This window comes from Symphalangus syndactylus, chromosome 23 (assembly GCF_028878055.3).
Source record: "Symphalangus syndactylus isolate Jambi chromosome 23, NHGRI_mSymSyn1-v2.1_pri, whole genome shotgun sequence".
In the NCBI taxonomy this organism is placed as follows: Eukaryota; Metazoa; Chordata; class Mammalia; order Primates; family Hylobatidae; genus Symphalangus; species Symphalangus syndactylus.
The window spans coordinates 60,133,231-60,161,063 of NC_072445.2; the positions used below are offsets into that span (position 1 = coordinate 60,133,231).

At 41.9% G+C, this 27,833-nt stretch overlaps 2 protein-coding genes across 8 annotated transcripts in view; one reads left to right on the forward strand and one right to left on the reverse strand.

Annotated features, from left to right (window-relative positions):
- SYCP2L (synaptonemal complex protein 2 like) overlaps positions 1–27,833 on the reverse strand; it is a 232,546-nt gene that overhangs the window by 144,270 nt on the left and 60,443 nt on the right. The gene's annotated exons all lie outside the window — the stretch shown is intronic.
- Positions 1–27,833, forward strand: part of MAK (male germ cell associated kinase) — a 73,763-nt gene that overhangs the window by 1,277 nt on the left and 44,653 nt on the right. For 2 of the 7 annotated variants that reach the window (XM_055264139.2, XM_063632396.1), the window contains exons 1-6: positions 8–157; positions 1,496–1,551; positions 8,740–9,065; positions 20,683–20,737; positions 21,638–21,759; positions 25,787–25,866. In XM_055264139.2, the coding sequence (XP_055120114.1) occupies positions 8,965–9,065; positions 20,683–20,737; positions 21,638–21,759; positions 25,787–25,866 (358 nt within the window). In that variant the 5' untranslated portion in view covers positions 8–157; positions 1,496–1,551; positions 8,740–8,964. Of the gene's footprint in view, positions 1–7; positions 158–1,495; positions 1,552–8,739; positions 9,066–20,682; positions 20,738–21,637; positions 21,760–25,786; positions 25,867–27,833 lie in introns of those variants that run through there. The other 5 variants (XM_055264131.2, XM_055264138.2, XM_055264132.2 and 2 more) reach the window with 3 other exon arrangements.

Genomic DNA, 27,833 nt, shown 5'->3' on the forward strand with positions numbered 1-27,833 from the left:
GCGGCAGCCACAGGCAGGTAATCCCCAGCGGGCTCCAGGGCCACCACCCTCTGTCCGACCCAGCCCGAGCCCGACCTGCGAGGCTGGCCGGGCATGTCCCCTCGGCGCCCTGTGCTACCAGGGCCAATCTTCGCCGGGAGACCGGCCCCTGACGCCGGTAGGGGAAGGACTGGAGGGAGGAGGGTCCCCGGAGGGGCGGAGCGGGCGGGAGTGGTCAGCCCGAGGGAAGGCGGTCGGTGTCTCCCAGACCTCCTGACCACTTTCCCGCCTCCTGGACTGCGGAGGCCGGCCTGGCGTGGGAGGATGACGGCGGGGCGTCCCTTAGCCTGAGAGACCCCCCGCCCCTAAACTCTCCTCCGGGGTCTTCCACCTCTGCTCCCCTGCTGCTTGGGCTGGCGGTGGAAACTGCTTTTAGGACAGAGAGGCAGAATTGGGTCTCTGGGAGGCAGCGAAACTGAGTTCAGAACTGTTGCAAAATCTAAAAGGAGGGAGAAAAACAGGAACTAGGTCCGACTGCAGCCCTCGCTGGTGCATCCCAAAGGACGCTCAGGTGAAAGTGGAATTCCGCACACCCGCGTCCCCCGCACGGCGCCGGACTCCCGGCGCCCGGAGACGCCCCCTCCTTCCACCACGCGGTCCCCGGAGCCTTTTAAGGGCCCTGGTTTGCAGAGTCGGATCAGAAAGCGTGTGACGAAAACTGTCCCTTTTCTTCAAGTAATACGTTTTAATTTAGGGACAGGTCGAGAGTGCGGTGTCCAGAGCAATAAAACTGGTTTTTAGTGGTTAGTAATCTCAACCCTACAAGGAAAGAGCTGTATGCAAAGTGTTTAGATAATCGTTTAAAAGAAACAGACATTTGTTCTAATGATAACGGAATTCTCAAAGAGGGAAGCCAAAGTTATCTGACTTAATTTATTCAGAAACACAACCCATTGAGTGAAATAATGGTGAAAACAAAAGTGACTTTCCAGCGTTTCGGTCGGACCCCGCCTCCCCGGTCCTTGAATTCCCCAGGCTTGACCGGGAGGGAGAAAGTTCCCCCGACCGCGCCACCGCCTGCTTCCACTGCAGGCGCCGGGCAGGACGTTCAATCTCTTCGTCGGGGTGGACTTTGTTTATTTGTGTGTAAGCTTTGAAATAATTTGTGAATATGAGCACAGAGAACTGTGCTTTTATATTTTAAGATACAATCTTTGTTTTCCCATTGTAATAGCTCCTTATTTAATTTCTGTAAACCTTCGACTTGGTTAGTTTGGGATCTTTTTTCCTGCGTTGCTTTTTAAAGAATTTGGTGACTTTTAAAACGTTAATTACTCGTTTGTTATGTGTTAGAAGCGTTAATACGAGCCTCGGAGTGACATAATTATAGTATGTTCTAGAAAGCCACGTTGAAGACATCCAAGCCTTATCTCTTCAGTAATTGGCAGACACTAGTTTTACCCTTCATTTGCCCTCTTTGCTAATCTTCTTTAATCCTATCTAAATCTCTTATTAGCTGGCAAAAGCTGTTGAGACTAAAGGCCATATTTACAACAATTGTGCACTTAAACGGTAATTATGAACTTAGATTAAAAAGTTTAAAACTAGAATGAGAGATAAATTATAAGGGTATTTATTTTTGTGTAGGTATATAATTAAGCCTCTAAATAAGTGTCCTTTTCTTTAACCCATAGGAAAGTCAATAAATATTATAGCTTGAATGTGGAAAATTCCAAGTTTTTAACAAATCTGTTAAATTGAGGATGATAGTTATATTTACTTGGGTTTTGTTTTGTTGCATATGTATCATATCTATATATATTCATGTACATAAGAAACTGTGTTAATATATTCCTATTTTGTAGAATTAGTTTTCCATAGGTCAACAGAGAAGAATATATGTAACTTGTAGAGAAATATTATTGTGCGTGAACTGGAGAACCATGGGCAGCCTGTGTTTCAGGAACACAGACTGCTTTTTGATTAGTAATCAGTAGTTGCTATGCCACATTGATAGAAGTAGTTGCTTATGTGCTATCAGGGAGCAGGGACATGGAAATAATGATTTTTTAAAAGCTTTACCTTGATATCTATGTCTCTACATTAGACCATTGTCCTTGTATGTCAGGGGATAGAAGGAACAGCTGCAATGATCAGCTTCTCACCTTGGGCAGCTGTTGATTTTGTAATTAATATAGTTCAAAAGAAGCCTTTCCAAAGTTTTTTCTTAGGGAGCGCGGTATGTAAACTTGTTTTACTTAAAGGTTAGGTAGGGCTTAAATGGGATAGATCCTCACAGAACCACTAATCTGACCTTTGAAAAATCTATGTCACGTCCATAATCCTCACCACTCCACCCCTCAAACAGAAAGGAGCTGGGAAATAGTCGTGTTCCTTGCTTATTCTTGCCTCAGTATAAGTACACCCTATCCTATAGCCATCATCAGTTGAAAGACAATTGGTGTTGCCGGTGTTTATTCAGAAGTTGATTGGTTAGGCTTGGAATGAAGTTGGCCACAATAGCCACTCGCAGAGACTGTGCGTGCAGGCCTGGGTCAAAAGTCATCAGTGACTGAATGCTCTATTGTGCTGATAGGGCTGGTGCAGCTTCAGGTCACCCTCCCACCCCAGGGCAGTGGTGATGGGGGTGGCTGATGGCCTTAATAGTGGAAGAGAGAGGTGTAATTAATTCTTATTTTTTAGATTGTTGGGCCAATGAAGGTAAATTTTTTGTCACTCTTTCTGTTTCCACTTCCTGAATAACACTCGCTACCATCATTACCATGCTACTAGAGGCAGCTCCCTCTTCCATTCCCTTCTCAAGTAATATGTCCTTTTTCAGAATTGTCTACATTACTTTTCTACCTTTTAGATCCTCAAATTCCTGTCCTTGGTTAGGTGTTAACATGAAAATAATTTGGTTAAAAGAAAAGATGATGCTATCATACCATTATGTTTCTGAATTAAATAATTTTCATGGCTGGGCGCAGTGGCTCACGCCTGTAAATCCCAGCACTTTGGGAGGCCGAGGCATGTGGATCACATGAGGTCAGGGTTTCAAGACCAGCCTGGCCAACATGGTGAAACCCCGTCTCTACTAAAAATACAGAAATTAGCTGGGCATGGTGGCCGGTGCCTGTAATCCCAGCACTCAGGAGGCTGAGGCAGGAGAGTCGCTTGAACCTGGGAGGCAGAGGTTGCAGTGAGCAGAGATAGCGCTGCTGCCCTCCAGCCTGGGCAACAGAGCTGTAGGAGATTGGTCAGGGTGGTGGGAAAAATCCTAGAAAGATGCGAACCTTCTTGGAAGGCCAGGGGTTTGCAAAGCTTCAAAAGAAAATTTGGCTGAAGGCAGCTGAAGTCTCTTAAGAGCTTAGGTTAGATAACAAGGGGATGTAAAGAAACTAATCTAGGTAAGTTAGTTTACTTAGGCCTCAGAACCTGGCCTTTAATCATCCAGGCACAGGACTGCCTGGGTGGGGGGCAGCAGCGCGACCATGTTAATTACCCACAAGTGTGTTAACTCAAAGCCTTTGTCATTAAATCTGTGCTGAATAAATGCCCACAGTGCCAGCTGGTCAGGGCCACGGTTTACAGCACCCTCCCGGGGTCTGTGTGCTGCCCGGTCCCCTAGCCCACTCTTTCACTGGATACCTGTGTCTGAGTGCATTCTTTGATCTGTGCGGGTCAGACCTGGCGCAGAGCGAGACTCTGTCTCTAATAATAATAATAATAATAATTATTATTATTATTATTATTATTTTCATGAGAGGAGCTCCACCTAGATTCTTTCTCCCTTAACCATTCAAGTTCTAAGGTCTCACACTTACCCTTCACTGTTTCTATTATTTTTCACTGGTCTGAATGACCCAGATGTAGCTTTAGGGTTTAGTCAGGATATGGAGTAGTCCCACTTCACTTTCCAGTTAGTCAGGAATATCTTAGTGTTTGAGTGAGGAGCTGCATTAGGAATCTTAAGGTGGAGGTTGGGGTAGGTGGCTTGAGTTGTGGAGCTTAGTCTGAGTGGTTTTGGAGCAAAGAGGATGATTTCTTTAGCCTCATTAGGGATAGTAAGAGCTGGCATCAGTTCATAAGAATGGCTTGTTTAACAGTTGGAGACGACCCTGAAAAACCAACAGCGTCAAGCCAAATGAGCCTATTGGATTGACTCCATCTCTGATTCTCTAGTTGATCCTAGACAGCTCATTTCATCCTTCCATGTTTTTATTTTACGATCTTACTGTCATGAGGAGCATGATGGCCTTTTGTGCAAATGTATTCTCTTTATGCTTACTTAATCAGAAAGAATCAGTAAACCTAGAGATAACATATTTCCTAAAGGAGATAGATAAATGTCACCTTAAATAGGCTAGCTAGGAAAGAGTGTACAGCAATTTAATATGCTGGTGATAAATTGCAAAATACTGATTTAATAAAACCCTAAATGAGAAGAAATAGATTTTAGTCCATGTTTTGTTTAACGTAGTACAAAACGAAACAACCCAAAAGATTTTTCCAAATTATATTTGCTTATACAGATAAAGGCCAAATGAAGAAAAGCAAATTCACGTTTTGATTAGGAACCGTGTAGAGACAGATACTGCCTTTCTCTATATTAACACCTTAATATTTGGAATCGGTGTCTATGAATAAGGTGACAGTGACTTACAGAACTATTCTTTTTCAGGCAAATGGGGAACCATTTGCTGGTACTTATGATTATTAGCTCGGGCTTAATCCGACAAAAACGAAGAAATCCCTAAATAGAAATGGAATCTGCTGTCATGGTCTCTTTTTCAAGATTCTGGCCATGGAGTTAGCATAGCCTAAATTATTCTATATGTGCCTTTGAAGGGATTGTTACCTACATGAAGTAAGATAAATGTTAAATACATACTCCCTATTATTATTAGTAGTATTATTATTATTATTTTGAGACAGAGTCTTGCTCTGTTGCCCAGGCGGGAGTGCAGTGGTGCAATCTTGGCTCACTGCAACCTCTGCCTCCCGGGTTCAAGTAATTCTCCTGCCTCAGCCTCCTTAGTAACTGGGGCTATAGGCCTGTGCCACCACACCCGGCTAATTTTTGTATTTTTACTAGAGATGAAGTTTCACCATGTTGGCCAGGCTGGTCTCAAACACCTGACCTCAGGTGATCCACCCGCCTTGGCCTCCGAAAGTGTTGGGATTACAGGCATGAGCCACGGCGCCCAGCCCACACTCCCTATTATTAAAAGCCCCCCAGGATTCTTCTCAAGTTTTCTGTGAACAGATACCTTCCTGTAAATAGGAAACAACATAGCTTCACTGTGCTGCTCTGCACGTTTGTGTCTGCTCATGTTTATGTTTCTTTTCCCAGAAAGGCTGTTTTGGGAAATCTTAAGTATTTTGATGACTATAACGTGTCCTTGTTGGCCTTAAATTCCTGCAAATAATAGAGGAGCAATTTCCATGATTTAAATGAAAGTGCTCCAGTGAGAGAAAAATATTCTTTGAGTGAAGAACTAAGTTATAAAAGGTACTTTAAAACAAACTACAGACACATCTCAGAGATACTGTGGGTTTAGCTCCAGATCACGGCAATAAAGTGAATATTGCAACAAAGCAAGTCACACGTGTTTTTGGGTTTAAAGTACATATGCAAATTATGTTTACATTATACTGTAGTCTATTTTAGTATACAATATTAGTATACTGTAGTCTAGTGTACATTATACTGTAGTCTATTTAGTATACTGTAGTCTATTTAGTATACAATACAGTCTATTTAGTATACAATTTAGTATACAAAAAAATTTAGTATACAATTTTTTGTCTAGAAAAAAATAACATACATACATTAATTTAAAAATATCTTATTGTGGCCGGGCGCAGTAGCTCATACCTGTAATCTCAACACATCGGGAGGTGGAGGCAGGTGGATCACTTGAGGTCAGGAGTTTGAGACCAGCCTGGCCAACGTGGTGAAACCCTGTTTCTACTAAAATTACAAAAAATAGCTGGGCGTGGTAGCTTGCGCCTATAGTCCCAGCTACTTGGGAGGCTGTCAAAAAAAAAAAAAAAAAATCTTACTGCTAAAAAATGCTGATTATCTGAGCCTTCAGTGAGTCATAATCTTTTTGCTGGTGGAGAGTTTTGCCTCTATGTTGGCTGCTGACCAATCAGGGTGGTGGCTTGTGGGTGGCAAGCCAGCCAGGCGCTGAGGCAAGAGACCGAGGACACAAGCTGTTCCAGTATAATAAAATATAAAACAAGAATAGTCATACCAGATATAGATCTTAGATATGATTATTTATGAATATCATTAATCATTAGTTGGTAGTAATTACTCTTTATCCCAGTATTATAATAATCCCCTCTCTATAATCATAACCTAGGAAAAACCAGGCCATACAGGGATAGGAGCTGAGGGGACATAGTGAGGTGTGACCAGAAGACAAGAGTGCGAGCCTTCTGTTATGCCCAGACAGGGCTACCAGAAAGGGCTCCTTGGTCTAGCGGTGACGCCAGCGTCTGGGAAGATGCCCATTGCCAGGCAGACCGTGGTCTAGCGGTAGCAAAAGGTGTCAAGGAACAACAGCCACTACTTAGCAGACCGGGAAAGGGAGTCTCCTTTTCCCCGGAGGAGTTTAGAGAAGACTCTGCTCCTCCACCTCTTGTGGAGGGCCTGACACCAGTCAGGCTTTCCCGCAGTTATCCGGAGGCCTAACCGTCTCCCTGTGATGCTGTGCTTCAATGGTCACGGTCCTAGTCCACCTTCCTGTTCCATCCTGTACACCTGGCCCTGCCTTCTAGATAACAGTAGTAAATTAGTGAAAGTACTAAAAGTCTCTGATATGTAGAAATAATGTCGTAAGCTGTCTTTCTCTTTGTCTTCTCTCTCTCTCTGCCTCGGCTGCCAGGCAGGAAAGGGCCCCCTGTCCAGTGGACACGTGACCCATGTGACCTTACCTATCATTGGAGAAGACTCACAGCGCAGCCAGACATTCGAGGCCACTACCGGTCTCCGCGCATCGGTGGTAGTGGTCCCCTGGGCCCAGCTGCCTTTTCTTTTATCTCTTTGTCTTGTGTCTTTATTTCTATACTCTCTCGTCGCCACACACAGGGAGAGACCCACCGACCCTGTGGGGCTGGTCCCTACAGTGGCTGCTGGAGGTTGAGATGGCTGTGACCACTTCTCAAAATGAGACAACGATGATATTTGCTGCATTGACGGACTTTTCATAAAAGATTTCTCTGTAATATGTGAGACTGTTTGATAGCATTTTACTTACAGTAGAACTTCTTCCAAAACTGAAGTCAGTCTTCTCACATCCTGCCACTGCTTTGTCAACTCAGTTTATGTAATATTCTAAATCCTTTGTTCTTGACTGGGCACTGGTTCACGCCTGTAATGCCGCCGAGGCGGGCGGATCGCTGAGGCCAGGAGTTCGAGACCAGCTTGGCCAACATGGTGAAACCCCATCTCTACTAAAAATACAAAAATTAGCCAGGTGTGGTGGTACTCACCTGTAATCCCAGCTACTGGGGGTCGGGGTGGGCACCTGTAATGCCCGCTACTGGGGGAGTGATGGTGACAGGGGTGAGGACTCAGGGACAAAAATCCCTTGAACCCGGGAGGCGGAGGTTACAGTGAGCCAAGATTGTGCCACTGCATTCCAACCAGAGTCTCACTCTGTCTCAAAAAAAAAAAAAAAAAAAATTCTTTTTTATCTTTTCAGCAGTGTTAATAGCATCTCTACCAGAAATAGATTCCATCTCAATAAAACATTTTCTTTGTTCATCCATAAGAAACAATTCCTCATTCATTCACATTTGATTATGAGATTATAACATTTCAGTCACATCTTCAGGCTCTACTTCCCTTTTTTATTTATTAAAAAAAAAATTTTTCTTTAGAGACAGAGTCTTGCTCTGTCACCCAGGATGGAGTTTAGTGGTGTGATCATAGCTCACTGTAACCTTGAACTCCTGGGGTCAAGCAATCCTCGTGCCTCAGTCTCCCAAGTAGCTGGGACTACAAGCGTGCCATCAAGCCCAGCTAATTTTTTAGTTTTTGTAAAGAAGGGCATGATATGGTGCCCAGGCTGGTTTCAAACTCCTGGCCTCTACAATCCTCCTGCCTTGGCCTCCCAAATCACTGGGATTACAGGCATCAGCCACCACGCCTGGCTATGTTTCTTATTTCTTTGTATGAATCTAGTGTGACACTAAATCCTAATTAGTATTTAAATATTTGTTAGTTTGATGTAAAATAAAGTAGCATGTTATTCAAATGGAATACGAAATTTTAAGATAATGCTATTCCTTTCATATGAAACAAAAGTTTGCTTTATACTTACCTTACCCAATTGGGGTACTTATATTCTGCAGAAAATTTACAAGTAGTACAGTTTTAAATAATATGCCAAATTAAATACAATACAAAAATTGATTCAAAGAATGGATATAATGTAGACATCAATTTCCCAAGGTCTGATTTGGAATAATATAGATTATATTTAGTAAAAATAGGATCATACAAGCCATTATGCCATTATTGAACATAAATAGCACAGTACCATGTAAATGAGGCATTTACCAAGTATTACCAGTGAGTTATATGTGAACTTCATTTTACATAGACAAATGACTTACTGACAAATATTTAACACAATAGTATTTATATTATTTATAATTTTTCCCATTGCTCTAAGTTGCCAGTACAATTTTTGAAGAGACTTGTTAATGAAAATTCATGATATCCTTGTTTTCGTTCTTTAGGGTGTTTATAAGAATGGAAGCGCTGTTTCCTTGCCAGATTCCTTCGTGCTATAGCTCATGAACCTCTGTAATCTTGGGGAAGAGCCTATATTTAATGATGACAAACCTGTCACCAGTGTAGCAACAACAGTGTGAGGACAAAAACAAAAATTAAGAAGCGTTCAAATTTATATTCAACAAGGAAGTCATTTCAATCAACAACTTCTGCTGCATTATTTTTCCAAGATGAACCGATACACAACCATGAGACAGTTGGGGGACGGCACGTATGGGAGTGTGCTTATGGGCAAGAGTAATGAATCCGGGGAGCTGGTGGCCATCAAAAGGTACTGTGTGCGGCACTGCCAACTTCACCTTTGAAAACTCTGCTTTTTATTTTCCTGTCCTTGCTTAAGAATATATACCAGCACAGGCCCCGGCACTTTGGGAGGCCGAGGCGGGCGGATCATGAGGTTAGGAGTTTGAGACCAGCCTGGCCAACATGGTGAAACTCTGTCTCTACTAAAAATACAAAAATTAGCCAGGCATGGTGGCGCACGCCTGTAATCCCAGCTACTCCTGAGGCAGGAGAATTGCTTGAACCCAGGAGGTGGAAGTTGCAGTGAGCTGAGATCGCGCCACTGCACTCCAGCCTGGGTGATACAGCAAGACTCCATCTAAAAAATACACACACACACACACACACACACACACACACACGCACAGGCTGGGTGCGGTGGCTCATGCCTGTAATCCCAGCGCTTTGGGTTGAGGTTAGGAGTTCGAGACCAGATTGGCCAACATGGTGAAACCCTGTCTCTACTAAAAATACAAAAATTAGCCAGGCATGGTGGCACACACATGTAATCCCAGCTACTCAGGAGGCTGAGGCACGAGAATCGCTTCAACCCGGGAGGCAGAGGTTGCAGTGGGCTGAGATTGCACCACTACACTCCAGCCTGGGTGACAGAAGGAGACTCCATCTCAAAAAAAAAAAAAAAAAAGAATGTATACAAGCACAGAAAGAGGTCTAGTTTAGATCAAATAGCATTTGGCTCATGTGGAATGTCATTCTTGGAAAAGAACATTGCCAAAGAGGAATTCTGCTGTTTTTCGTGTATATTACTTTAATTGTCTGGCTTGTCTAGCTACACTGGATAAACCAAAAAATATGAGTGCCTCCTTTTTTATATGTATAATACATTTGGACCAAAACTACAGGTGATCTTTGGAATGTTCTTCCAAATTTATTTGTTGGTTTTCGTTTTTGTTTGTGTTTTTTTGATATGGGGGTCTCACTCTGTTGTCCAGGCTGGGGTGCACTGGTGTGATCATGGCTCACTGCAGTCCTGACCTACCAGGCTCAAGCAAGCTAACCACCTTGGCCTCCCAAAGTGCTGGAATTACCGGTGTGAGCCACCATTCCTGACCTGTTTTTCACATTTAAAGTTGAGTGCAGAGTAGGGCTTATTATTTCTTTAAAACAAGGTCTCAAAATCAGATAGTATTCATAATGTCAAATTGAGTTCTGAATGTTATATGTTATATTCCTGAACTTATGAAATAGAATTGTTAATTTGTTTGTTTTTAATCCACTGTTTTTATCTATTGCTGCATAACAAAATACCCCCAAAGCTTAGTGATTTAAAATAAGAAGAAACACTTATTAATTCACATAGTTTCTGTGGGTCAGGAATTTAGAAGTAGCTTAGCTGGGCAGTTCTGGCTTGGGTTCTCTCATGGCAGTCAGATAATTGGCCAAAGTTGCAGTCATCCGAAGGCTTGACTGGGGCTGGAGGATCTACTTCCAAGGTGGCTCACTCTTGGTTTGCTAGGGCTGCTGTAACAAAGTACCACAGACTGGGTGGCTTAAACAACAGAGATTTATTTCCTAACAGTTCTAGAGGCAAGAAGTGCAAGATCAAGGTATCTGCAGGTTGGTTTCTTCTGAGGCCTCTCTCCTTGGCTTGTAGACAGCCATATCCTCTCTAGGTCTTTATATGATCTTCTTGTTGTGTGTGTCTGTGTCCACATTTCCCCCCTCTTTTTTTTCAAGACAGGGTATCACTCTGTCACCCAGGCTGAAGTACGGTGGTACAAACATAGCTCACTATAGCCTCACACTCCTGGGCTTGAACCATCCTCCTGCCTCAGCCTCCAGAGTAGTTGGGACAATAGGCGTGTACCACAGCACCTGGCTAATTTTTTAAAAATTTTTTTGGAGTGATGGGGTCGTGCCATGTTGCCCAGGCTCCTCTTATAAGGACACCAGTCATATCAGATTTGGGCCTACCTGAAAGACCTCACTTAAGCTTAATTACCTTTTTACAGACCCTATCTTCAGATACTGTCACACTATGAAAGTCTGGGGGCTAGGACTTCAATATAGGAGTTTAGGGGGACACAGTTCAACCCATCACACTCACTCACAGGGTTGGCCTATTTGTACTGGCTGTTGGCAAGAGGCACCTCAGTTCCCTTTTACAGAGGCTCCTTCCTTGGGCCTTTCCAGACGGTTGTTTGAATGGCCTCAGGACATGGCAGTTGGCTTCCACCAGAACCAGTCCCGTACTCATCCGATACGCATCTCCACATCACCACATCAACCAAATTATGACAATCTAAAATTTAAATACTTTAGCAAATGTTTTAAAATATTATGATCTAAACCATTACATGTACAAGGAAATAACTTCATAAAATATTTTTAAACAGTCATTATCATCAGATAAGTAAATATATAATATACGATAATGGAAATGAAAAATAAATTGAATAGGCTTAATAAAATTGAGTACTCATTTGTGATTTGACTAATTAAAAAAAAACATTGATTTCTTAAAAAACTTATGATAAAGCCTCTTGGTTGAACGCAGTGACTCACACCTATAATTCCAGCACTTCGGGAGGGCAAGGCAGGAGGATCGCTTGAGCCCAGGAGTTTGAGACCAGCTTGGCAACATGGTGAAACCCTGCCTCTACAGAAAATACAAAAATTAATTGGGCATGGTGGTGTGCACCTGTAGTCCCAGCCACTCGGGAGGCTGAGGTGGGAGGATTGCTTAAGCCCAGGAGGTCAAGGCTGCAGTGAGCCAAGATAGTGCCACCACTACTGCACTTCAGCCTAGGTGACCTAGTGAGACCCTGTCTAAAAAAACAAACAAACAAAAAACTCTTAGCAAATAGGAATAAAAAGAAACTTCCCTAACCTATATAATTCATATTAATGTGAATTAATATGAAAACCTATATAATTCATATTAATGTGAATTAATATGAAAACCTATATAATTCATATTAATGTGAATTAATATGAAAACCTATATAATTCATATTAATGTGAAATATCAGAAGTAATATCAGTATGATTCATTTGAAAACCCCAAATGCCTGCTAGCAGTCCTGCTCATTAGGATTGCATTGGGGATACTCACTACCGCAGTAAGACAGAAACCTAAGAAATGAGTATTATTAGACAAAATGAGCTGAAATAGCCCACATTTGTAGATTAAATGATTATGTAAATTCACACAAAGAAATACTTTATTATACACAAATACATCCATACATAAAAATATTTTTAAAGGCCTGGAAAGATACACCCAAAATCCATGATAGCTGTGGCTTCTGGGGAGGAGGGTAGGAGAATCAGAAGGGGTGTTAGGTCTTGGGTACAGTCCCACAGATGGTTATTACTGTCTGGTTTTATATGATAAAATGTTCATCATTTTTTTCTGAGTGGCAAAAATGTGGTATTTGTTTTATCCTTCAAAAATACGGTGTTTCTTTTGTTTTGTTTTGAGATGGAGTCTTGCTCTGTTGCCAGGCTGGAGTGCAATGGCACGATCGCAGCTCACCACAACCTCTGCCTCCCGGGTTCAAGCGATTCTCCTGCCTCAGCCTCCCGAGTAGCTGGGATTACAGGCATGTGTCACCACGCCTGGCTAATCTTGCATTTTTAGTACAGACAGGGTTTCTCCATGTTGGTCAGGCTGGTCTTGAACTCCCGACCTCAGGTGATCCACCAACCTCAGCCTCCCAAAGTGCTGGGATTACAGGCGTGAGCCACTGTGCCCGGCCTACTGTACTCTTTTTTAATTGGGAAAGCAAAAGCTTTCTCACATCCCATCCAGAATGCATCGGGTTTCATCTCATTGATCAGAAGTGTACCACATGGCACCCCTAGCTGCAGGGAGGCTCGGAAACTGATTACTTAGCTGAGCATTTTATATCCCTGTGTAAAAGCTGACTCTGTGAATGAAGAGGAAGAGAAGGAGGGCTTTCGGCTACTCAGCTTACTGTGTGTCTGCCACATGCAGTATCTACTGTGTGCTGGACAGTGCTCCACCTTAGGCAAAGATGGAGCAAAAATGAATGAGAAGAGGAGTCCCATGGAAGACTTGAAGAAAATTGAAAAATTCATTTAGCACAAAATCGTTAAACTCCTATTGTGTTTCATGATCAGGACAAAATGGGGACAAAATAGATGTCTTACAATATACTCAGGAAGACCAACAGATTCAAGAAGTTACAGCATCAAGTATGCTAAGTCCTATGATGGGGGAATATTGGGTCCTATGGGAGCCTAGATAAGCCACACTGGAGAAGTATCACAAAAGGCTTCCCAAGTCAATGAGACCTCAAGAATGAGAGAAAATTATTTTTTAAAAAAGGGGCTGTGGGGGGAAATGCTCCAGGGAGTAAGAAATAGTATGTCTGAAGCCCTGGAGGCAAGAGAGAGTGTGTGAGGGCCTAACTGGGGCTGAGTAACTGAAAGAAGTGTAGGTGGCTGGAGCGTGGATTACGAGTGGGGCAGAGGAGGGACGTGAGGCCAACAGGTGAAGTCGTGAAGCCAGATGAAGGAGTTTGTATATCTTGAGGACTAGAAGGTCATGAAGGATTTTAAACAGAATTGTTGATGTGATCAAATTTTTAGAACTGGCTGGTTAGCAGAAGAGTGGAGACAATTGAAGAGGTCAAGACTGGACAACAGGGTGGCCAGTTAGAAGGTCAATACAGTCATCTTGGTTAGAGGTTAGAAGGTCATTGCAGTCATCTTGGTTAGAAGTGGTGGTGACCTGACAGGAAAATAGCTTTGGGGATGGATGTAAGTGAATACAGTCAAGGGACATTTAGGAAGCAGGCTCTATAGAAACTGGTGACTGGGCATGAGGGTAGAGGGAGGAGTAAAATATGGGGAAGAGTCCAGGCTAACTCCTGGGATTCTGGCTTAAATGTATAGTGGTGGTGCCATGTACCATGTCAAGGAGGAGAAAATCACAGGCTTAGGGGGAAAGCTGAATTCAGTCTGGGGCATAATGACTTTAAGATGACTTTTAGTCAATTGAATATTTGCATTTAAGTCTCAAAACAGAGGTGCAGGCTAATGATTTGGAATGGTTAGTCTACAGATGGCAATTGAAACTCTTTAGAGGGAGAAGAAAAGGGGTCCTCATTTAGAGCACTGAGAAACCATGGCATATAAAGGATGGGCCCTGGAATAGGATCTTACAAAAAAGTCTGAGGAGCCACCAGAGAAATAGGGTAGAAACCATGAGAATGTAGAAAATATCTGAAACCAAGGGAAAGATCTAAAGAAGCAGAAGTGCATATCAAGAAGTCTGGAGTGTGATGATTCCAGAGCTCTTTCAACGGCTCAACATTGTACCCAAGAAATTCAGATGTTTTCTATGATTTTCATGCTGAGCGGTTAGCATTGTTTTTGTTCTCAAATGTGTCACCTAATGACCACCTCATGGCTACTTCACCTCCAGGCATTACATCCATGTTCAAGGAGGGAAGAAGGGAGAATAATACCAGCAAACTCTTCTCATCTTTTATCAGGTAGTAATAATTCTTTCCCAGAAGTCCTCAAGGACATCCCTTTACATCTTACTGGCTAGTAGTGGGTCACATGGTCTCTCTTACTTCCAAAGGAGGCTGAGAGAGTGGTATTTACTCTTCCAGTCTCTATATTAGGGGGCAGAAGGGGCTGGAAATGGCCTTGTGATATTTCAACAATATCATTGGCTGTGGTGTTCCTTGGGTTTGGGGAATATGACATAACTGGCGGCCGTGGTGAGCACTGTTCCAGTGGAATAGTGGAAGCCAGACCGCAGTGGGACAAGGAGTAGCGGGAAGTACGGCAGTGGAGGCATGGAGCTTTGGAGAGTTGTGAAGGATGAGTTACTGAGTTGCTAAGAAAGCCACAGAAGGGTTGCCCAGTGTCAGGAAGAGTCCGCCTGAAATTACATGGGATGAATGTGAAACTGGTGCTGCTGGGAGCATTTTCATGACTTTTCTTTCCACCTCCACCCATCTGTATGGAGAGGGGAGACTGGAGGATGACAAGGCAGGAGCGGTGGAACGGTGGGAGAAGGGGATGTTCAGAACGTGTGTGTGATCTTGAGAGTATAGTGGGTGAAAGGCTGATGGTAGGGCCAAGCTGGATGAGGAGGCAAACCATGCCACGCAGGTGGTTGTAGGATTAGCCACAAGTTGAACAAGAAAGAGGTTGTATAAAGAAGTTTTGAGGGTAGCGACGGTGAAAAGGATAGGAGGTTATGATCACGAGTCTGAAGTTGGAAAGGTTGTTAGGTCTTGGACAGTAGGACCGTTCCTTATAACAAGGAGTTTATGAGTAACTGTGGTAGGACAGAGGTGAACATCTCTTAGGAGTTAAGCAACTGTGAAGCCAGGCCACTGGCAGGGTTATCAGTTTAACCTACACTGAATATTCCCTATAGCCGTTACTCCTCAAGTCTGAACGAGATAGTTATGTTATCTACAAGAGTCATACAAGCAGGCTTTGCCATCTCTTTAAAGCCTGATATAGAGGGATAAACTTTACCTGAAAATTACAGATATTAGAGTCCTCATTCTCCCTTCTCATTTTTTTTTTGTTTGTTACCAAAACAATTCACATCCCATAATATCTGATCAATCTTTTGCTTGGTGATATAAAATTTTAGGCATTTCCAATTTAGGCCATAAATATTCTAGGTGTAACTTGTTAGGTAACACTTTAAGATCCATTGATACTTTTCCCCTAAAATTAAAAATAAATTCCAGGCCAGGTGTGGTGGCCTGTAATCCCAGCACTTTGGGAGGCCAAGTTGGGCGGATCACTTGAGGTCAGGAGTTCGAGACCAGCCTGGCCAACATGGTGAAACCACATCTCTACTAAAAATACAAAAATTAGCCGGGTGTGGTGGCGTGTGCCTGTAATCCCAGCTACTCAGGAGGCTGAGGCAGGAGAATCACTTGAACCCAGGAGGCAGAGGTTGCAGTAAGCCGAGATCACACCACTGCACTCCAGCCCGGGCAACAGAGTGAGACTCTGTCTCAAAATAAATAAATAAATAATAAATAAATTCTACATTGAATACATTTTGTGGAGTAGCTGAAGAAGAGCTGCTTATTCTTAATTTTCAGAGTGGGCAGTAAATGTGTCCCCTTGAAATTGATTACCTGGAAGAAAGTGTTTTCATTCTAAAAACCTTTTAAACAAGAGCTGGTGTTGGGGGCTGGGAGTGGGGGTTTCTGTTGGAATTAGACAAGTTCCATATGGAATTTAACAAGTAGGAATTAAACAAGTTCAGAATTACGTTGAGAAGCAGAGAAGAAGCTGAATTCTAGCCCTCTGCTTTTCCGGAGTTGGCCTGAAGAAGCAAGGGCATGGCGTGGCAGTTGGTAAATGATGGACAGGGTGGTGTAATCTGCTAATGTGAACATGGAGAAGAAAGTCTGTGCTTAATTCAGCAGGCAAACCTTTTGAGCGGTCTAGAAATGCAGTCAAAACTGGCTAGGATGTGTTGGAGGGGGAATGGTTAGAAGTTGGGAGAACACTACACTGAACAAAATAAGAGGTTCCTTTTTGAATGTTTCCTCTAAGGAATTTTAATTTACATCACTGAAATCTTGTCTTTTCTGCTGCCATTTTTTAAAAAAAAGTTATATACTTTATGTTAGAGGATGGTAGAAAGATTCCCTTACTTCATTAAGTTAATAAATGTCTATTAAGCCCTCTGCCCTTTAAGAACTTGAGAGGTAGTTCTATTTCTGAAGTTGATTTCCTGTGTCTGATGGGAACACCATGGTACCATCTCTTACTTGTTCATTGCCCTGGCATGGAGTGGATATTGACGAATTAATACATGACAAAAGATGGCAAGGAACCTAAAAGGAAATGCATTTTCTTGGCTATTCTAAGCAATTGGTTTACCTTTGGGATAATCATTTTGCAAGGAAACTTATGTATTTGTTGTAAATAGATACATGCATTGCCTTAGAGAAGTACTGCTGAGAAGTGGTAATTGCTGGAAAGAAGAAGAGATGAAGAGAGTACATCTGGATGGATGAAGATAATACAGATTTTTTTTTTTTTTTTGAGACGGAGTTTCGCTCTTGTTGCTCAGGCTGGAGTGAAATGGCGCGATCTCGGCTCACTGCAACTTCTGCCTCCCAGGTTCAAGCGATTCTCTTGCCTCAGTCTCCCAAGTAGCTAGGATTATAGGTATGCGCCACCACGCCCAGCTAATTTTTGTATTTTTAGTCGAGACGGGGTTTCTCCATGTTGGTCAGGCTGGTCTTGAACTCCCGGCCTCAGGTGATCCGCCCGGCCAGCATTTTTTTGAGATGGATTCTCGCTCTGTTGCCCCGGCTGGAGTGCAGTGGCATGATCTCAGCTCACTGCAAGCTCCCCCTCCCGAGTTCACGCCATTCTCCTGCCTCAGTCTCCCAAGTAGCTGGGACTGCAGGTACCCGCCACCACGCCCGGCTAATTTTTTGTATTTTCAGTAGAGATGGGGTTTCACCCTGTTACCCAGGAGGGTCTCCATCTCCTGACCTTGTGATCCGCCCGCCTTGGCCTCCCAAAGTTCTGGGATTACAGGTGTGAGCCACCGCACCTGGCCTCAGATTTTTTTTTTTAGATACAAAGTCTCCCTGTGTTGCCCAGGCTGGAGTGCAGTGGCTATTCGCAGGCTCGGTTATAGCGCACTACAGCCTCTAACTTTTGAGCTCAAGCAGTCCGCCTGCCTCAGCCTCCGGAGTAGCTGGGACTACAGGCGCACACCAGCATGCCCAGTGAGAGTGCAGATTTTACAGGTAGAATGAAAGTTTCAATTATCACTGAACCTTGAAAAGTAACTTGAACATATTTTTATTTGGCTTCTAAAAGATTGGATACTTTTAAAATTCTGGACCTGGAGTGGTGGCTCATGCCTGTAATCCCAGCACTTTGGGAGGCCAAGGTGGGCGGATTACCTGAGGTCAGGAATTCGAGACCAGCCTGCCCAACATGGCAAAACCGCATCTGTACTAAAAATACAAAAATTAGCCGGGCATGGTGTCACACACCTGTTGTCCCAGCTACTTGGGAGGCTGAGGTAGGAGAATCGCTTGAACCTGGGAGGCAGAGGTTACAGTGAGCCGAGATCGTGCCATTGCACTCCAGCCTGGGTGACAGAGCGAGACTCCATCTCAAAAATAAAATAAAATTCTGAAATTACGTTTCAAGAAGCATAGCAGGCTGGGTGTGGTGGCTCACGCTTGTAATCCCAACACTTTGAGAGGCCGAGGTGGGCGGATTGCTTGAGCCCAGGAGTTTGAGACTAGCATGAGCAACATGGTGAAACCCCATCTCTACAAAAAATACAAAAATTTGCTGAGCGTGGTGGCATGTACCTATAGTCCCAGCTACCCAGGAGGCAGAGGTGGGAGGATCACCTGAGCCCAGGAGGTCAAGGCTACAGTGAGCCATGATCAGGCCACTGCACTCCAATTTGGGTGACAGAATGAGACCATGTCTCAAAAAAAAAAAAAAAAAAGAAAAAATCATAGCAGATTGTATGTGCAGTTTCACATGGATGTGATCATTTCATTAATCAACTTTTCTTTTATAGCTGTATTTGAATTGGCTTCTGTTTTATTTTAAATTCATCATTGTGCTAGATTTACATTTTACATTTTAGCAAGACATTTTATAAATCTATAGTACTGAAAAGTATCTTTTAATAAGCTAGTAAACCCCCATTTCATCACACTTCTTCATAAATATCTAGTACCTGAGTAACTGCGAGTGAAATTCTGATTCACTAAGGATATTTTAGAAATAATAGCAGTGATGCCCTTTATGTCGTCTCAGTGTTGTCCTTTATTTCGTCTTATAGTCAATCATAGATATTGGTAAACATGAAGACATCTAGTAGTTGTTGAGTCCTGAACTAAGCAGTTTGCAAGACGCTTTTCTTATGCAGTAGTTTCTACTGTATGGCTAGCTAAGGAATTTGAGGCACAGACAGGTCATTAGGTGACTTGTCCAAAGTCATATGGTGAGTGACTGGGCAAGGATTTGAATCCAGGCAGTGCGGTTCCACAGCCTCTGTTCTTGGCTGTGATGTTGTGCTGCCAATTTTTACTCATTTCCTCACCTGTGTATTATACCCCCATAGAGCCTCTGGGTCATAAGGATTATTGTAATTAATAAAGACAAGGCTAAGCTTCCCAAGGATCTTCTGGAACATCTGGATAGGAGATTATAATACTAAATGAAAGCAGCATGGCATATTTGGTTTTTCTTTTTCACAGCCCAGACTTATAATTCCCATACCTGAAGAAACATTTTTTAGAATATGAATCCTGTTTGTTTTTTTTTTTTTTTTTTTTTTGAGATGGTATCTCGCTCTGTCGCCCAGGCTAGAGTGCAGTGGCATGATCTCAGCTCACTGCAAGCTCCGCCTCGCGGGTTCACGCCATTCTCCTGCCTCAGCCTCCCAAGTAGCTGGGACTACAGGCGCCTGCCACCATGCCTGGCTAATTTTTTGTATTTTTAGTAGAGATGGGGTTTCACCGTGTTAGCCAGGATGGTCTCGATCTCCTGACCTCGTGATCTGCCCGCCTCAGCCTCCCAAAGTGCTGGGATGACAGGCGTGAGCTACCCCACCAAGCCATGAATCCTGTTTTTTATCCCTTGTTTTGTACTGTGACTAAAAATCTGTTCATGTAAAGACACGTGTTCATATAAAAACACAACAACTAACTAGCGTATACAGTGGAAATACTTTTTACCCTAAATACGCTTTTGGTATATTTATCTCTAATAGAAACCAACACTGGGATGAAAGAGGGGAAGTAAAGAACAAAATTCAGGAAAGCCATTTCTCATCTGTCACCCAGGCTGGAGTGCAGTGGCGCAATCTCGGCTCACTACAACGTCTGCCTCCTGGGTTCAAGCGATTCTCCTGCCTCAGCCTCCCAAGTAGCTGGGACTACAGGCGCCTGCCAGCACGCCCAGCTAATTGTTTTGTATTTTTAGTAGAGACGGGGGTTCACCATGTTAGGCAGGATGGTCTTGGACTCCTGACCTTGTGATCCGCCCGCCTCAACCTCCCAAAGTGCTGGGATTACAGGCGTGAGCCACCACTCCCAGCCAAGAAAGCCATTTCTAACGTTTATAGTTACTTCTGAATTTTTGCCGACTTAAATCATTTAAGTAGGGAGACCTTTAACTTTATGGGCCTCTTGTCTAAAGCTGATGTAATGATATGCAGGTTATCAGATCGAATTATTTTACTAAATTTGCTCAGAATTTGTGATTTCTTTCCCTAACTCCCTCTGAAGTATAGTGTTTTATATTTATCTCTTAAGTTCTAAAAAGAGAGAAACTTGAAAAGGACCCTTTAAGAAAGGCACAATTAAACTGATTAGAGAAATGTTAAAAACTCACCCAGAAAAGAAGATTAATGGTAATTTTTTCACTTTGGCATTAAAGCTGAATTTTGGATGTGACGTAGGCCTGCCAAGTAGCCTTGAGGCATAGGAGGTGATTTCCTTGTAAGGATGAGGAAAGGGAGAGATAGCTCACCCAAAGTGAACCAATACTGGAGTAAGAAAGCCAACAGTGCAATGTGTGTCTTTGAATCCTCAATCCCTGAACATTAAATTTTCCCTAATTTATTTTAGGATGAAGAGAAAATTCTATTCTTGGGATGAATGCATGAACTTGAGAGAAGTTAAGGTAAAATCCTAAAGATGAAAAGAACCTAGAAGGTCTTAACGCTACCTGAGGATAGTAGTTAAGATTATCTTATTCTCTGTGGGAAGCATTCTGAAGATAATTGTATTTGTTTTTCCTTTATATTCCTAAATTAATTTCTCATTTCTTCTGGTTCTGATGTCAGTGGAGAACAGCATATAATTATATCCTCACATTTGAAAATTCACTTTCACTTTTAAAAGAGCATCTTAAAATCATATTATGCAAAGACAACTTTTTTTTGAGACAGAGTCTTACTCTGTCACCCAGGCTGGAGTGCAGTGGCGTGATCTCGGCTCACTGCAACCTCCGCCTTTTGGGTTCAAGTGATTCTCCTGCCTCAGCTTCCCAAGTAGCTGGGACTACAGGTGTGTGTCACCATGCCCAGCGAATTTTTGTATTTTTAGTAGAGGCAAGGTTTCACCATGTTGGCCAGGCTGGTCTCGAACTCCTGACCTCAGGTGATCTGCCCACCTCAGCCTTCCAAAGTGCTGGGATAGCAGGTGTGAGCCACCACGCTCAGCCACCAAGGACAACTTTTTAAATTACTACATACCATTTCCTTAGATTTTATGCTTAAAGACTTGGATATAATTTTGGATACCTTTGCATGGTTAAGTCAGACAAAAGTTAGACCTACTTATAAACCAAGGGAAAAATGTAACAGATTGAAATGTTTAATAGCTATTGTTGGCTTGATTTATTGTTTGCACTTAACGTTCATTACTTAAAGCAATTATGTAGATATTAAAATGTAATTAATGAACCCAGGAGAAATGGAAAATTACATAAGGTAATTATCATACTTAGCATTGATGCAATTTTGCCAAATTCTGTTGTTTTTTTTTTAAGAAATTTTAATGCATATTTGTTATTTTTCAGTCTCTGAAGAAACTTAATCATGCCAATGTTATTAAATTGAAAGAAGTTATCAGAGAAAATGACCATCTTTATTTTATATTTGAATATATGAAAGAAAACCTCTATCAATTAATGAAAGACAGGTATGTTTTTATTCACGTTTTTCCCTGTTATTCTCTCCATGAGTTCTTTGGATCCTTTCAATATGTCATACTTTATGAGATAAAGATTGATCACTCCAAAAGGTAAATTAAAATTAACCAGTACTGTTACCTTTGTCAAAGGGTAACATTTAACACTGAAGAACCAGCTGAGACACAGCCAGCATTTTTCTGTTGTAAATCCTTGAAAGTGAAGGCCAGTATCTCATCTAAATACACATACTATCTTTTTATGCTTTTTAAAATACAAATTTATGTATCGTTTATTACTCAGTAATAAAGCTGGCCTTGGGCATCTTGTGAAGGTTAATGAAAGAATGGAGAAAGGAATGAAGCTGCTTTCAAGAAAGGATCTAAAAAGCTCAGTCATTAGAATGCACAAGTCAGTGATAAGACTTGATGTGTTACCAATCCCAAGGAAATTCACAATTTTTAAACATGTGTGGGCAGAATCTGTAAAGGGAGAGCTTTGGTCTTCTGCCCTGGGCTTGGGGAGATAATGTTTTGGTGGTTGTTCTGGTCGCATCTGGGAGATTAACATCCATTTTGCCTGCTTTTAAAGTGAGAAATGTTCAACAAAAAACTCTGAAATACTTAGAAATAATTTTCTGAAGTAATGATGTTGATTTCTCTTTGTTTCTTACACGCACACACACTCACTCAAGGTCTGAGGATGTTACGTGAATTCTTCTTTAATCATATTTTTCCCTTTCTCAAAACATATTTATTGAATGCCTCTTATGTTCCAGGTGAAATCATCATAACATTAATATCAATTAAAATAAAAGTAAATTTCTGCCCCTCAAATCAGTTTTTACTTTTCCAGAGTCCCTTCTAGGCCTTGTATATAGACATGCACGCCTTTTTACTTAGCTGTAATTTTAGTGGGACAAAATTATTTTTTATGTGGATACTTAGTCTTTATAGTTCCTATAAATAATATATTCTGTTAAATGGCTATACTAAGCTTCACTTTTTGAACTATTTAAAATACATAACTATTAGTGTGAAAATAGGTTGGTAATTATTGTATATAATATTGATAGAATTATTACCATTAAAGGTGATAATTATAAGGATTATAAAAATGCTTGTAAGTAGAAAAAACAAACCAAACTGTGTGTATGTGACATTCATTCCTTATATAAAAGTTGTGTGTGCAAATGGATTAGGACTGCATTAGAACACTGAAAAATTAAGTTTCTTAATCACCTGGTGGAATTATGGGTAATCTTAATTTTCAGCCTCTAATAAATTTTGTCCTGTAAAATATTGAAATGATGTATACATACATGAAATATCAAGATACCCTTGTTGAAGAAAAAAATTAAATACATATAAATTCATGAAATATTAAATTTTCATCTATTTTTGAAATAGATGTAAGTCTGGCTGGATGCGGTAGTTCCTGCCTTTAATCCAGTACTTGGGGAGACTGAGGTGGAAGGATCACTTGAGCCCAGGAATTTGAGACCAGCCTTGGCAACATAGTGAGACTCCGTCTCTACAAAAAAATTTAAAAATTAGCCAGGCGTGGTGGCACACACCTGTAGTCCTAGCTACTTGGAGGCTGAGGTGAGAAGATTGCTTGAGCCCAGGAGGTTGAGGCAACCCATAATCCCAGCCACTCTGGAAGGTGAGACAGGAGAATTGCTTGAACCCAAGAGGCCATCTAATTTTTGTATGTTAGGTAGAGACACCGTGTTGGCCAGGAGGCAGAGGTTGCAGTGAGCCAAATTCGCACCACTGCACTGTAGCCTGGGCGACAGAGCAAGACTCCATCTCAAACAAACAAACAAACAAACAAAAAGCCCCATATATGTATACTGTATAAAGCTACACTCATACAGTAGCCACTAGTCAGATGTGGCTGTTGAGCTCCTGAACTGTTTGCATTAAGGAGTGTTGTAAATGTAAAATAAATTACACATCAGATTTTGAAAACTTCATACAAAACAGAAATTTATTAATGATTTTTATATTTTTTTACTCCAGGCTTGGTGGCTCACACTTGTAATCCCAGCACTTTAAGAGGCCAAGGCAGGAGGATTATTTGAGCCCCAGGAGTTTGAGACCAGCCTAGGCAACATAGTGAGACCACGTGTCTCTCTTTTTTTCAGAGACAGAGTCTCACTCTTTTACCCTGGCTGGAGGGCTGGAGTGCAGTGGTGCAAACATGGCTCACTGTAGCCTTGACCTCTTGGGCTCCAGCGATTCCCCTGCCTCAGTGCCCCAAGTAGCTGGGACTGCAGGCACGCGCCACCAAGCCTGGCTAATTTTTGTATTTTTAGTAGAGACAAGGTCTCACCATGTTGCCCAGGCTGGTCTCAAACTCTTGAACTCAAGGGATCCACCTGCTTGGCCTCCCGGAGTGCTGGGATTATAGGTGGGAGCCACCACACCCAGCCCGCATCTCTTTTTCAAAAAAAAAAATTAAGAAGATAAAATTTTAAAAATAAATAATAAAAAAAAAATTTTTTTAGAGGCATAGTCTTGCTCTGTCACCCAAGCTGGAGTACAGTGGTGCAGTCAGCTCATTTTTATATCGATTACATGTTGAAATAATATTTGACATTTATTAGGTTAAATATATTGGTAAAAATTAATTTTATCTGTTTGATTTCTTTTAACATGGCTGCTAGTAAAATGATGTTAAGTACACAAGTAGCTCTCATATATATTTCTTTCTTTCTTTTTTTTTCTTATAGGGGTTGGAGTCTCGCTCTTTCACCCAGGCTGGAGTGAAGGGGTGCGATCTCAGCTCACTGCAACCTCCGCCTCCCAGGTTCAAGCGATTCTTCTGCCTTAGCTTCCTGAGTAGCTGCGATTACAGTCATGTGCCATCACGCCCAGCTAATTTTTATATTTTTAGTAGAGATGGGATTTCACCATGTTGGCCAGGCTGCTCTCGAACTTCTGACCTCAGGTGATCCACCCACCTCGGCCTCCCAAAGTGCTAGGATTACAGGCATGAGCCACCATGCCCAGCCGGCTCTTACGTTTCTATTGGACTACACCAATATGCAGGATAGAACTGAAGCATTTATTTATATCTCTAAATTTATTTATTTTTTCCTTTTTTTTTTTTGAGACAGGATTTCATTCTGTCACCAGGCTGGAGTGGAGTGGCACAATCACAGCTCACTGCAGCCTTGAACTCCCATGCTCAAGTGATCCTCCCACCTCAGCCTCTCCAGCAGCTGGACTGTAGGCACACGCCACCACACCTGGCTAATATTTGTATTTTTTGTAGAGACAAGGTTTCACCATGTTGCCCAGGCTGGCCTTGAACTCTTGGGCTTAAGTGATCCTCCCACCTTGGCCTCCCAAAGTGCTGGGATTATAGGCATGAGCCACCGCACCCGGCCACCTCTAAAATTCTTAAAGCCTACATAATACAGATTCGCATGCTTGGCTTATCTGTTAGTAATTCAGTTTTTCAACTTGCTTTGCTCCTCTTGGGACGGTTTAAAATTTAGCTATTTAAGCCAGGCACGGTGGCTCACGCCTGTAATCCCAGCACTTTGGGAGTCTGAGGCGGGCAGATCACCTAAGGTCAGGAGTTCAAGACCAGCCTGACCAACATGGCAAAACCCCATCTCTACTAAAAATACAAAATTAGCCAGGCGTGATGGTGCATGCCTATAATCCCAGCTACTCGGGAGGCTGAGGCAGGAGAATCGCTTGAACCCAGGAGGCGGAGGTAGCAGTGAGCCGAGATCATGCCATTGCACTCCAGCCTGGGCAACAAAGAGCAAAACTCTATCTAAAAAATAAATAAATAAATAAATTAGCTATTTAATATGTATGCAATATATTTAGTTTTGGATTTGAGTTTTTATCTCACATCAAAGCAAAAAAAAAATCTAATTTTCATGTAAATCTGTAAATCATACCTTTACCCAGTATCATGAGGCCAGGAGAGGCTCCAGGGGAATATAAACCTTCTTTGGATTGGTTGGCTGGTTGCTTAACAGAATTATGTGACTGTTTGTTCATTTCTTTACAGAAACAAGTTGTTCCCTGAGTCAGTCATCAGAAATATTATGTATCAAATATTGCAGGGGCTGGCTTTTATCCATAAACACGGTAGGTTTCTTTTAAGTTTCATTTTGGTACCTCTTTAGATTACTGTCAAGATTGTGCATAGAAATTACGTATTAAACTGTTAAATAACTGTTATATTGGATAACTATGAATTTGGGGTATGTGCCTATACACACTGACATTTTTATTTAAAAACTTTTAGAATTTCTGTGATTCTATATAAAATGGAATTTCTGGCTGGGCACAGTGGCTCACATCTGTAATCTCAGCACTTTGGGAGGCCAAGGCAGGTGAATCACCTGAGGTCAGGAGTTTGAGACCAGCCTGGCCAACATGGTGAAACCCTATCTCTACTAAAAATATACAAAAATTAGCCTGGCATGGTGGTGGGTGCCTATAATCCCAGCTACTCAGGAGGCTGAGGCAGGAGAATTGCTTGAACCCGGGAGGCAGAGGTTGCAGTGAGCTGAGATCACGCCACTGCACTCCAGGCTGGGCAACAGAGCGAGACTGCATCTCAAAAAAAAAAAATTAGGCTGGGCACGGTGGCTCACACCTGTAATCCCAGTACTCTGGGAGGCCAAGGTGGACGGGTCACCTGAGGTTAGGAGTTAGAGACCAGCCTGGCCAACATGGTGAAACCCCATCTCTACTAAAAATATAAATAATTAGCCAGGCTTGGTGGTGTGCACCTATAATCCCAGCTACTTGAGAGTCTGAGGCAGCAGAATCGCTTGAACCAAGGAGGCGGAGGTTGCAGTGAGTCGAAATCATGCCGTTGCACTCCAGCCTGGGCAAAAAGAGGGAAACTCTGTCTCAAAAAATAAATAGAATTTCTATAATCTTTAATTATCTTCCACCATAGCAGAATTTTTAAACAGTTTAATCATCATCAGCCTTTAGTCTCAGTCATCATATACCCATCCTGCAGCCTCATTCTCCCTAATTTTATCATGGAAATGAAAAAAAAAAAAAACAAAGGACCCTCTTTTGGAAAAGATTAGACTATTTTGATCAAGCATGACCAATTATTAACATTTAAATAGTTTGTAGCACCCATAGAGCAGTGTTTTATAGTTTTCCTTAATTTTTACATTTAGTTGTTTCTATTCTGTGAATGAAATTAAAGCAAGTATTCATACTTGTTCTATTTTCTATGAATTATGTACTTTGATTAATGTAGGTTTTTCGTATCTATCAAACCAAAATAATTATTAGTCCAAGAAGTTAATATGATTATTTTTTAAAAACATTTGTTTAGAATCACTGGATGTTTAGATATTAAATTAGAAAAGTTTGTCCCATACCATTGCTGTGTTCTGAACATAGGCACTCGAAAATCACCATTAGTTTCCTTCATGTCTCATCCTGTATTTTATTTTTTTATTATTATTATTATTATTTGAGACAGGATCTCACTCTGATAACCAGGCTGGAGTGCAGTGGTGCCATCGTGGCTCGCTACAGCCTCGACTTCCTGGGCTCAGGTGATCCTTCCACCTCAGCCTCCCTAGTAGCTGGGACTACAGGTGCACGCTTCCACACCCGGCTAATTTTTTTCTTTTTTGTAGAGACGAGGTTTTGCCATTTTTCCCAGGCTGGTCTTGAACTCCTGGACTCAAGTGATCCTCCAGCCTCAGCCTCCCAAAGTGCTGGGATTACAGGCAGGAGCCATCATGCCCACCCTCCTCCTGTAGTTTATATATATTTTCTTATTTTCTTAACTGCTACAGGAATTATTTACCTTCCAAAAATGCTATGCAGGATTCCATATAAATATTTTAAGAACACTTCTTAAACTTATAAAAAGGATATGTTTAGAATGTTTTAAGAACATTTAAAAAAAACTTATTTGTACCATATGTAAACTATTAGGGTCTTTTAAAAGTCTAAATCCTGTAATGATATACTACACTTTATTGACAAAGAACAGTAATGTATTAATTATATGGAAATAAGGGACATCTGCTATTTTAATTATTCATAATGGATTCCTGATTTTGAATTGT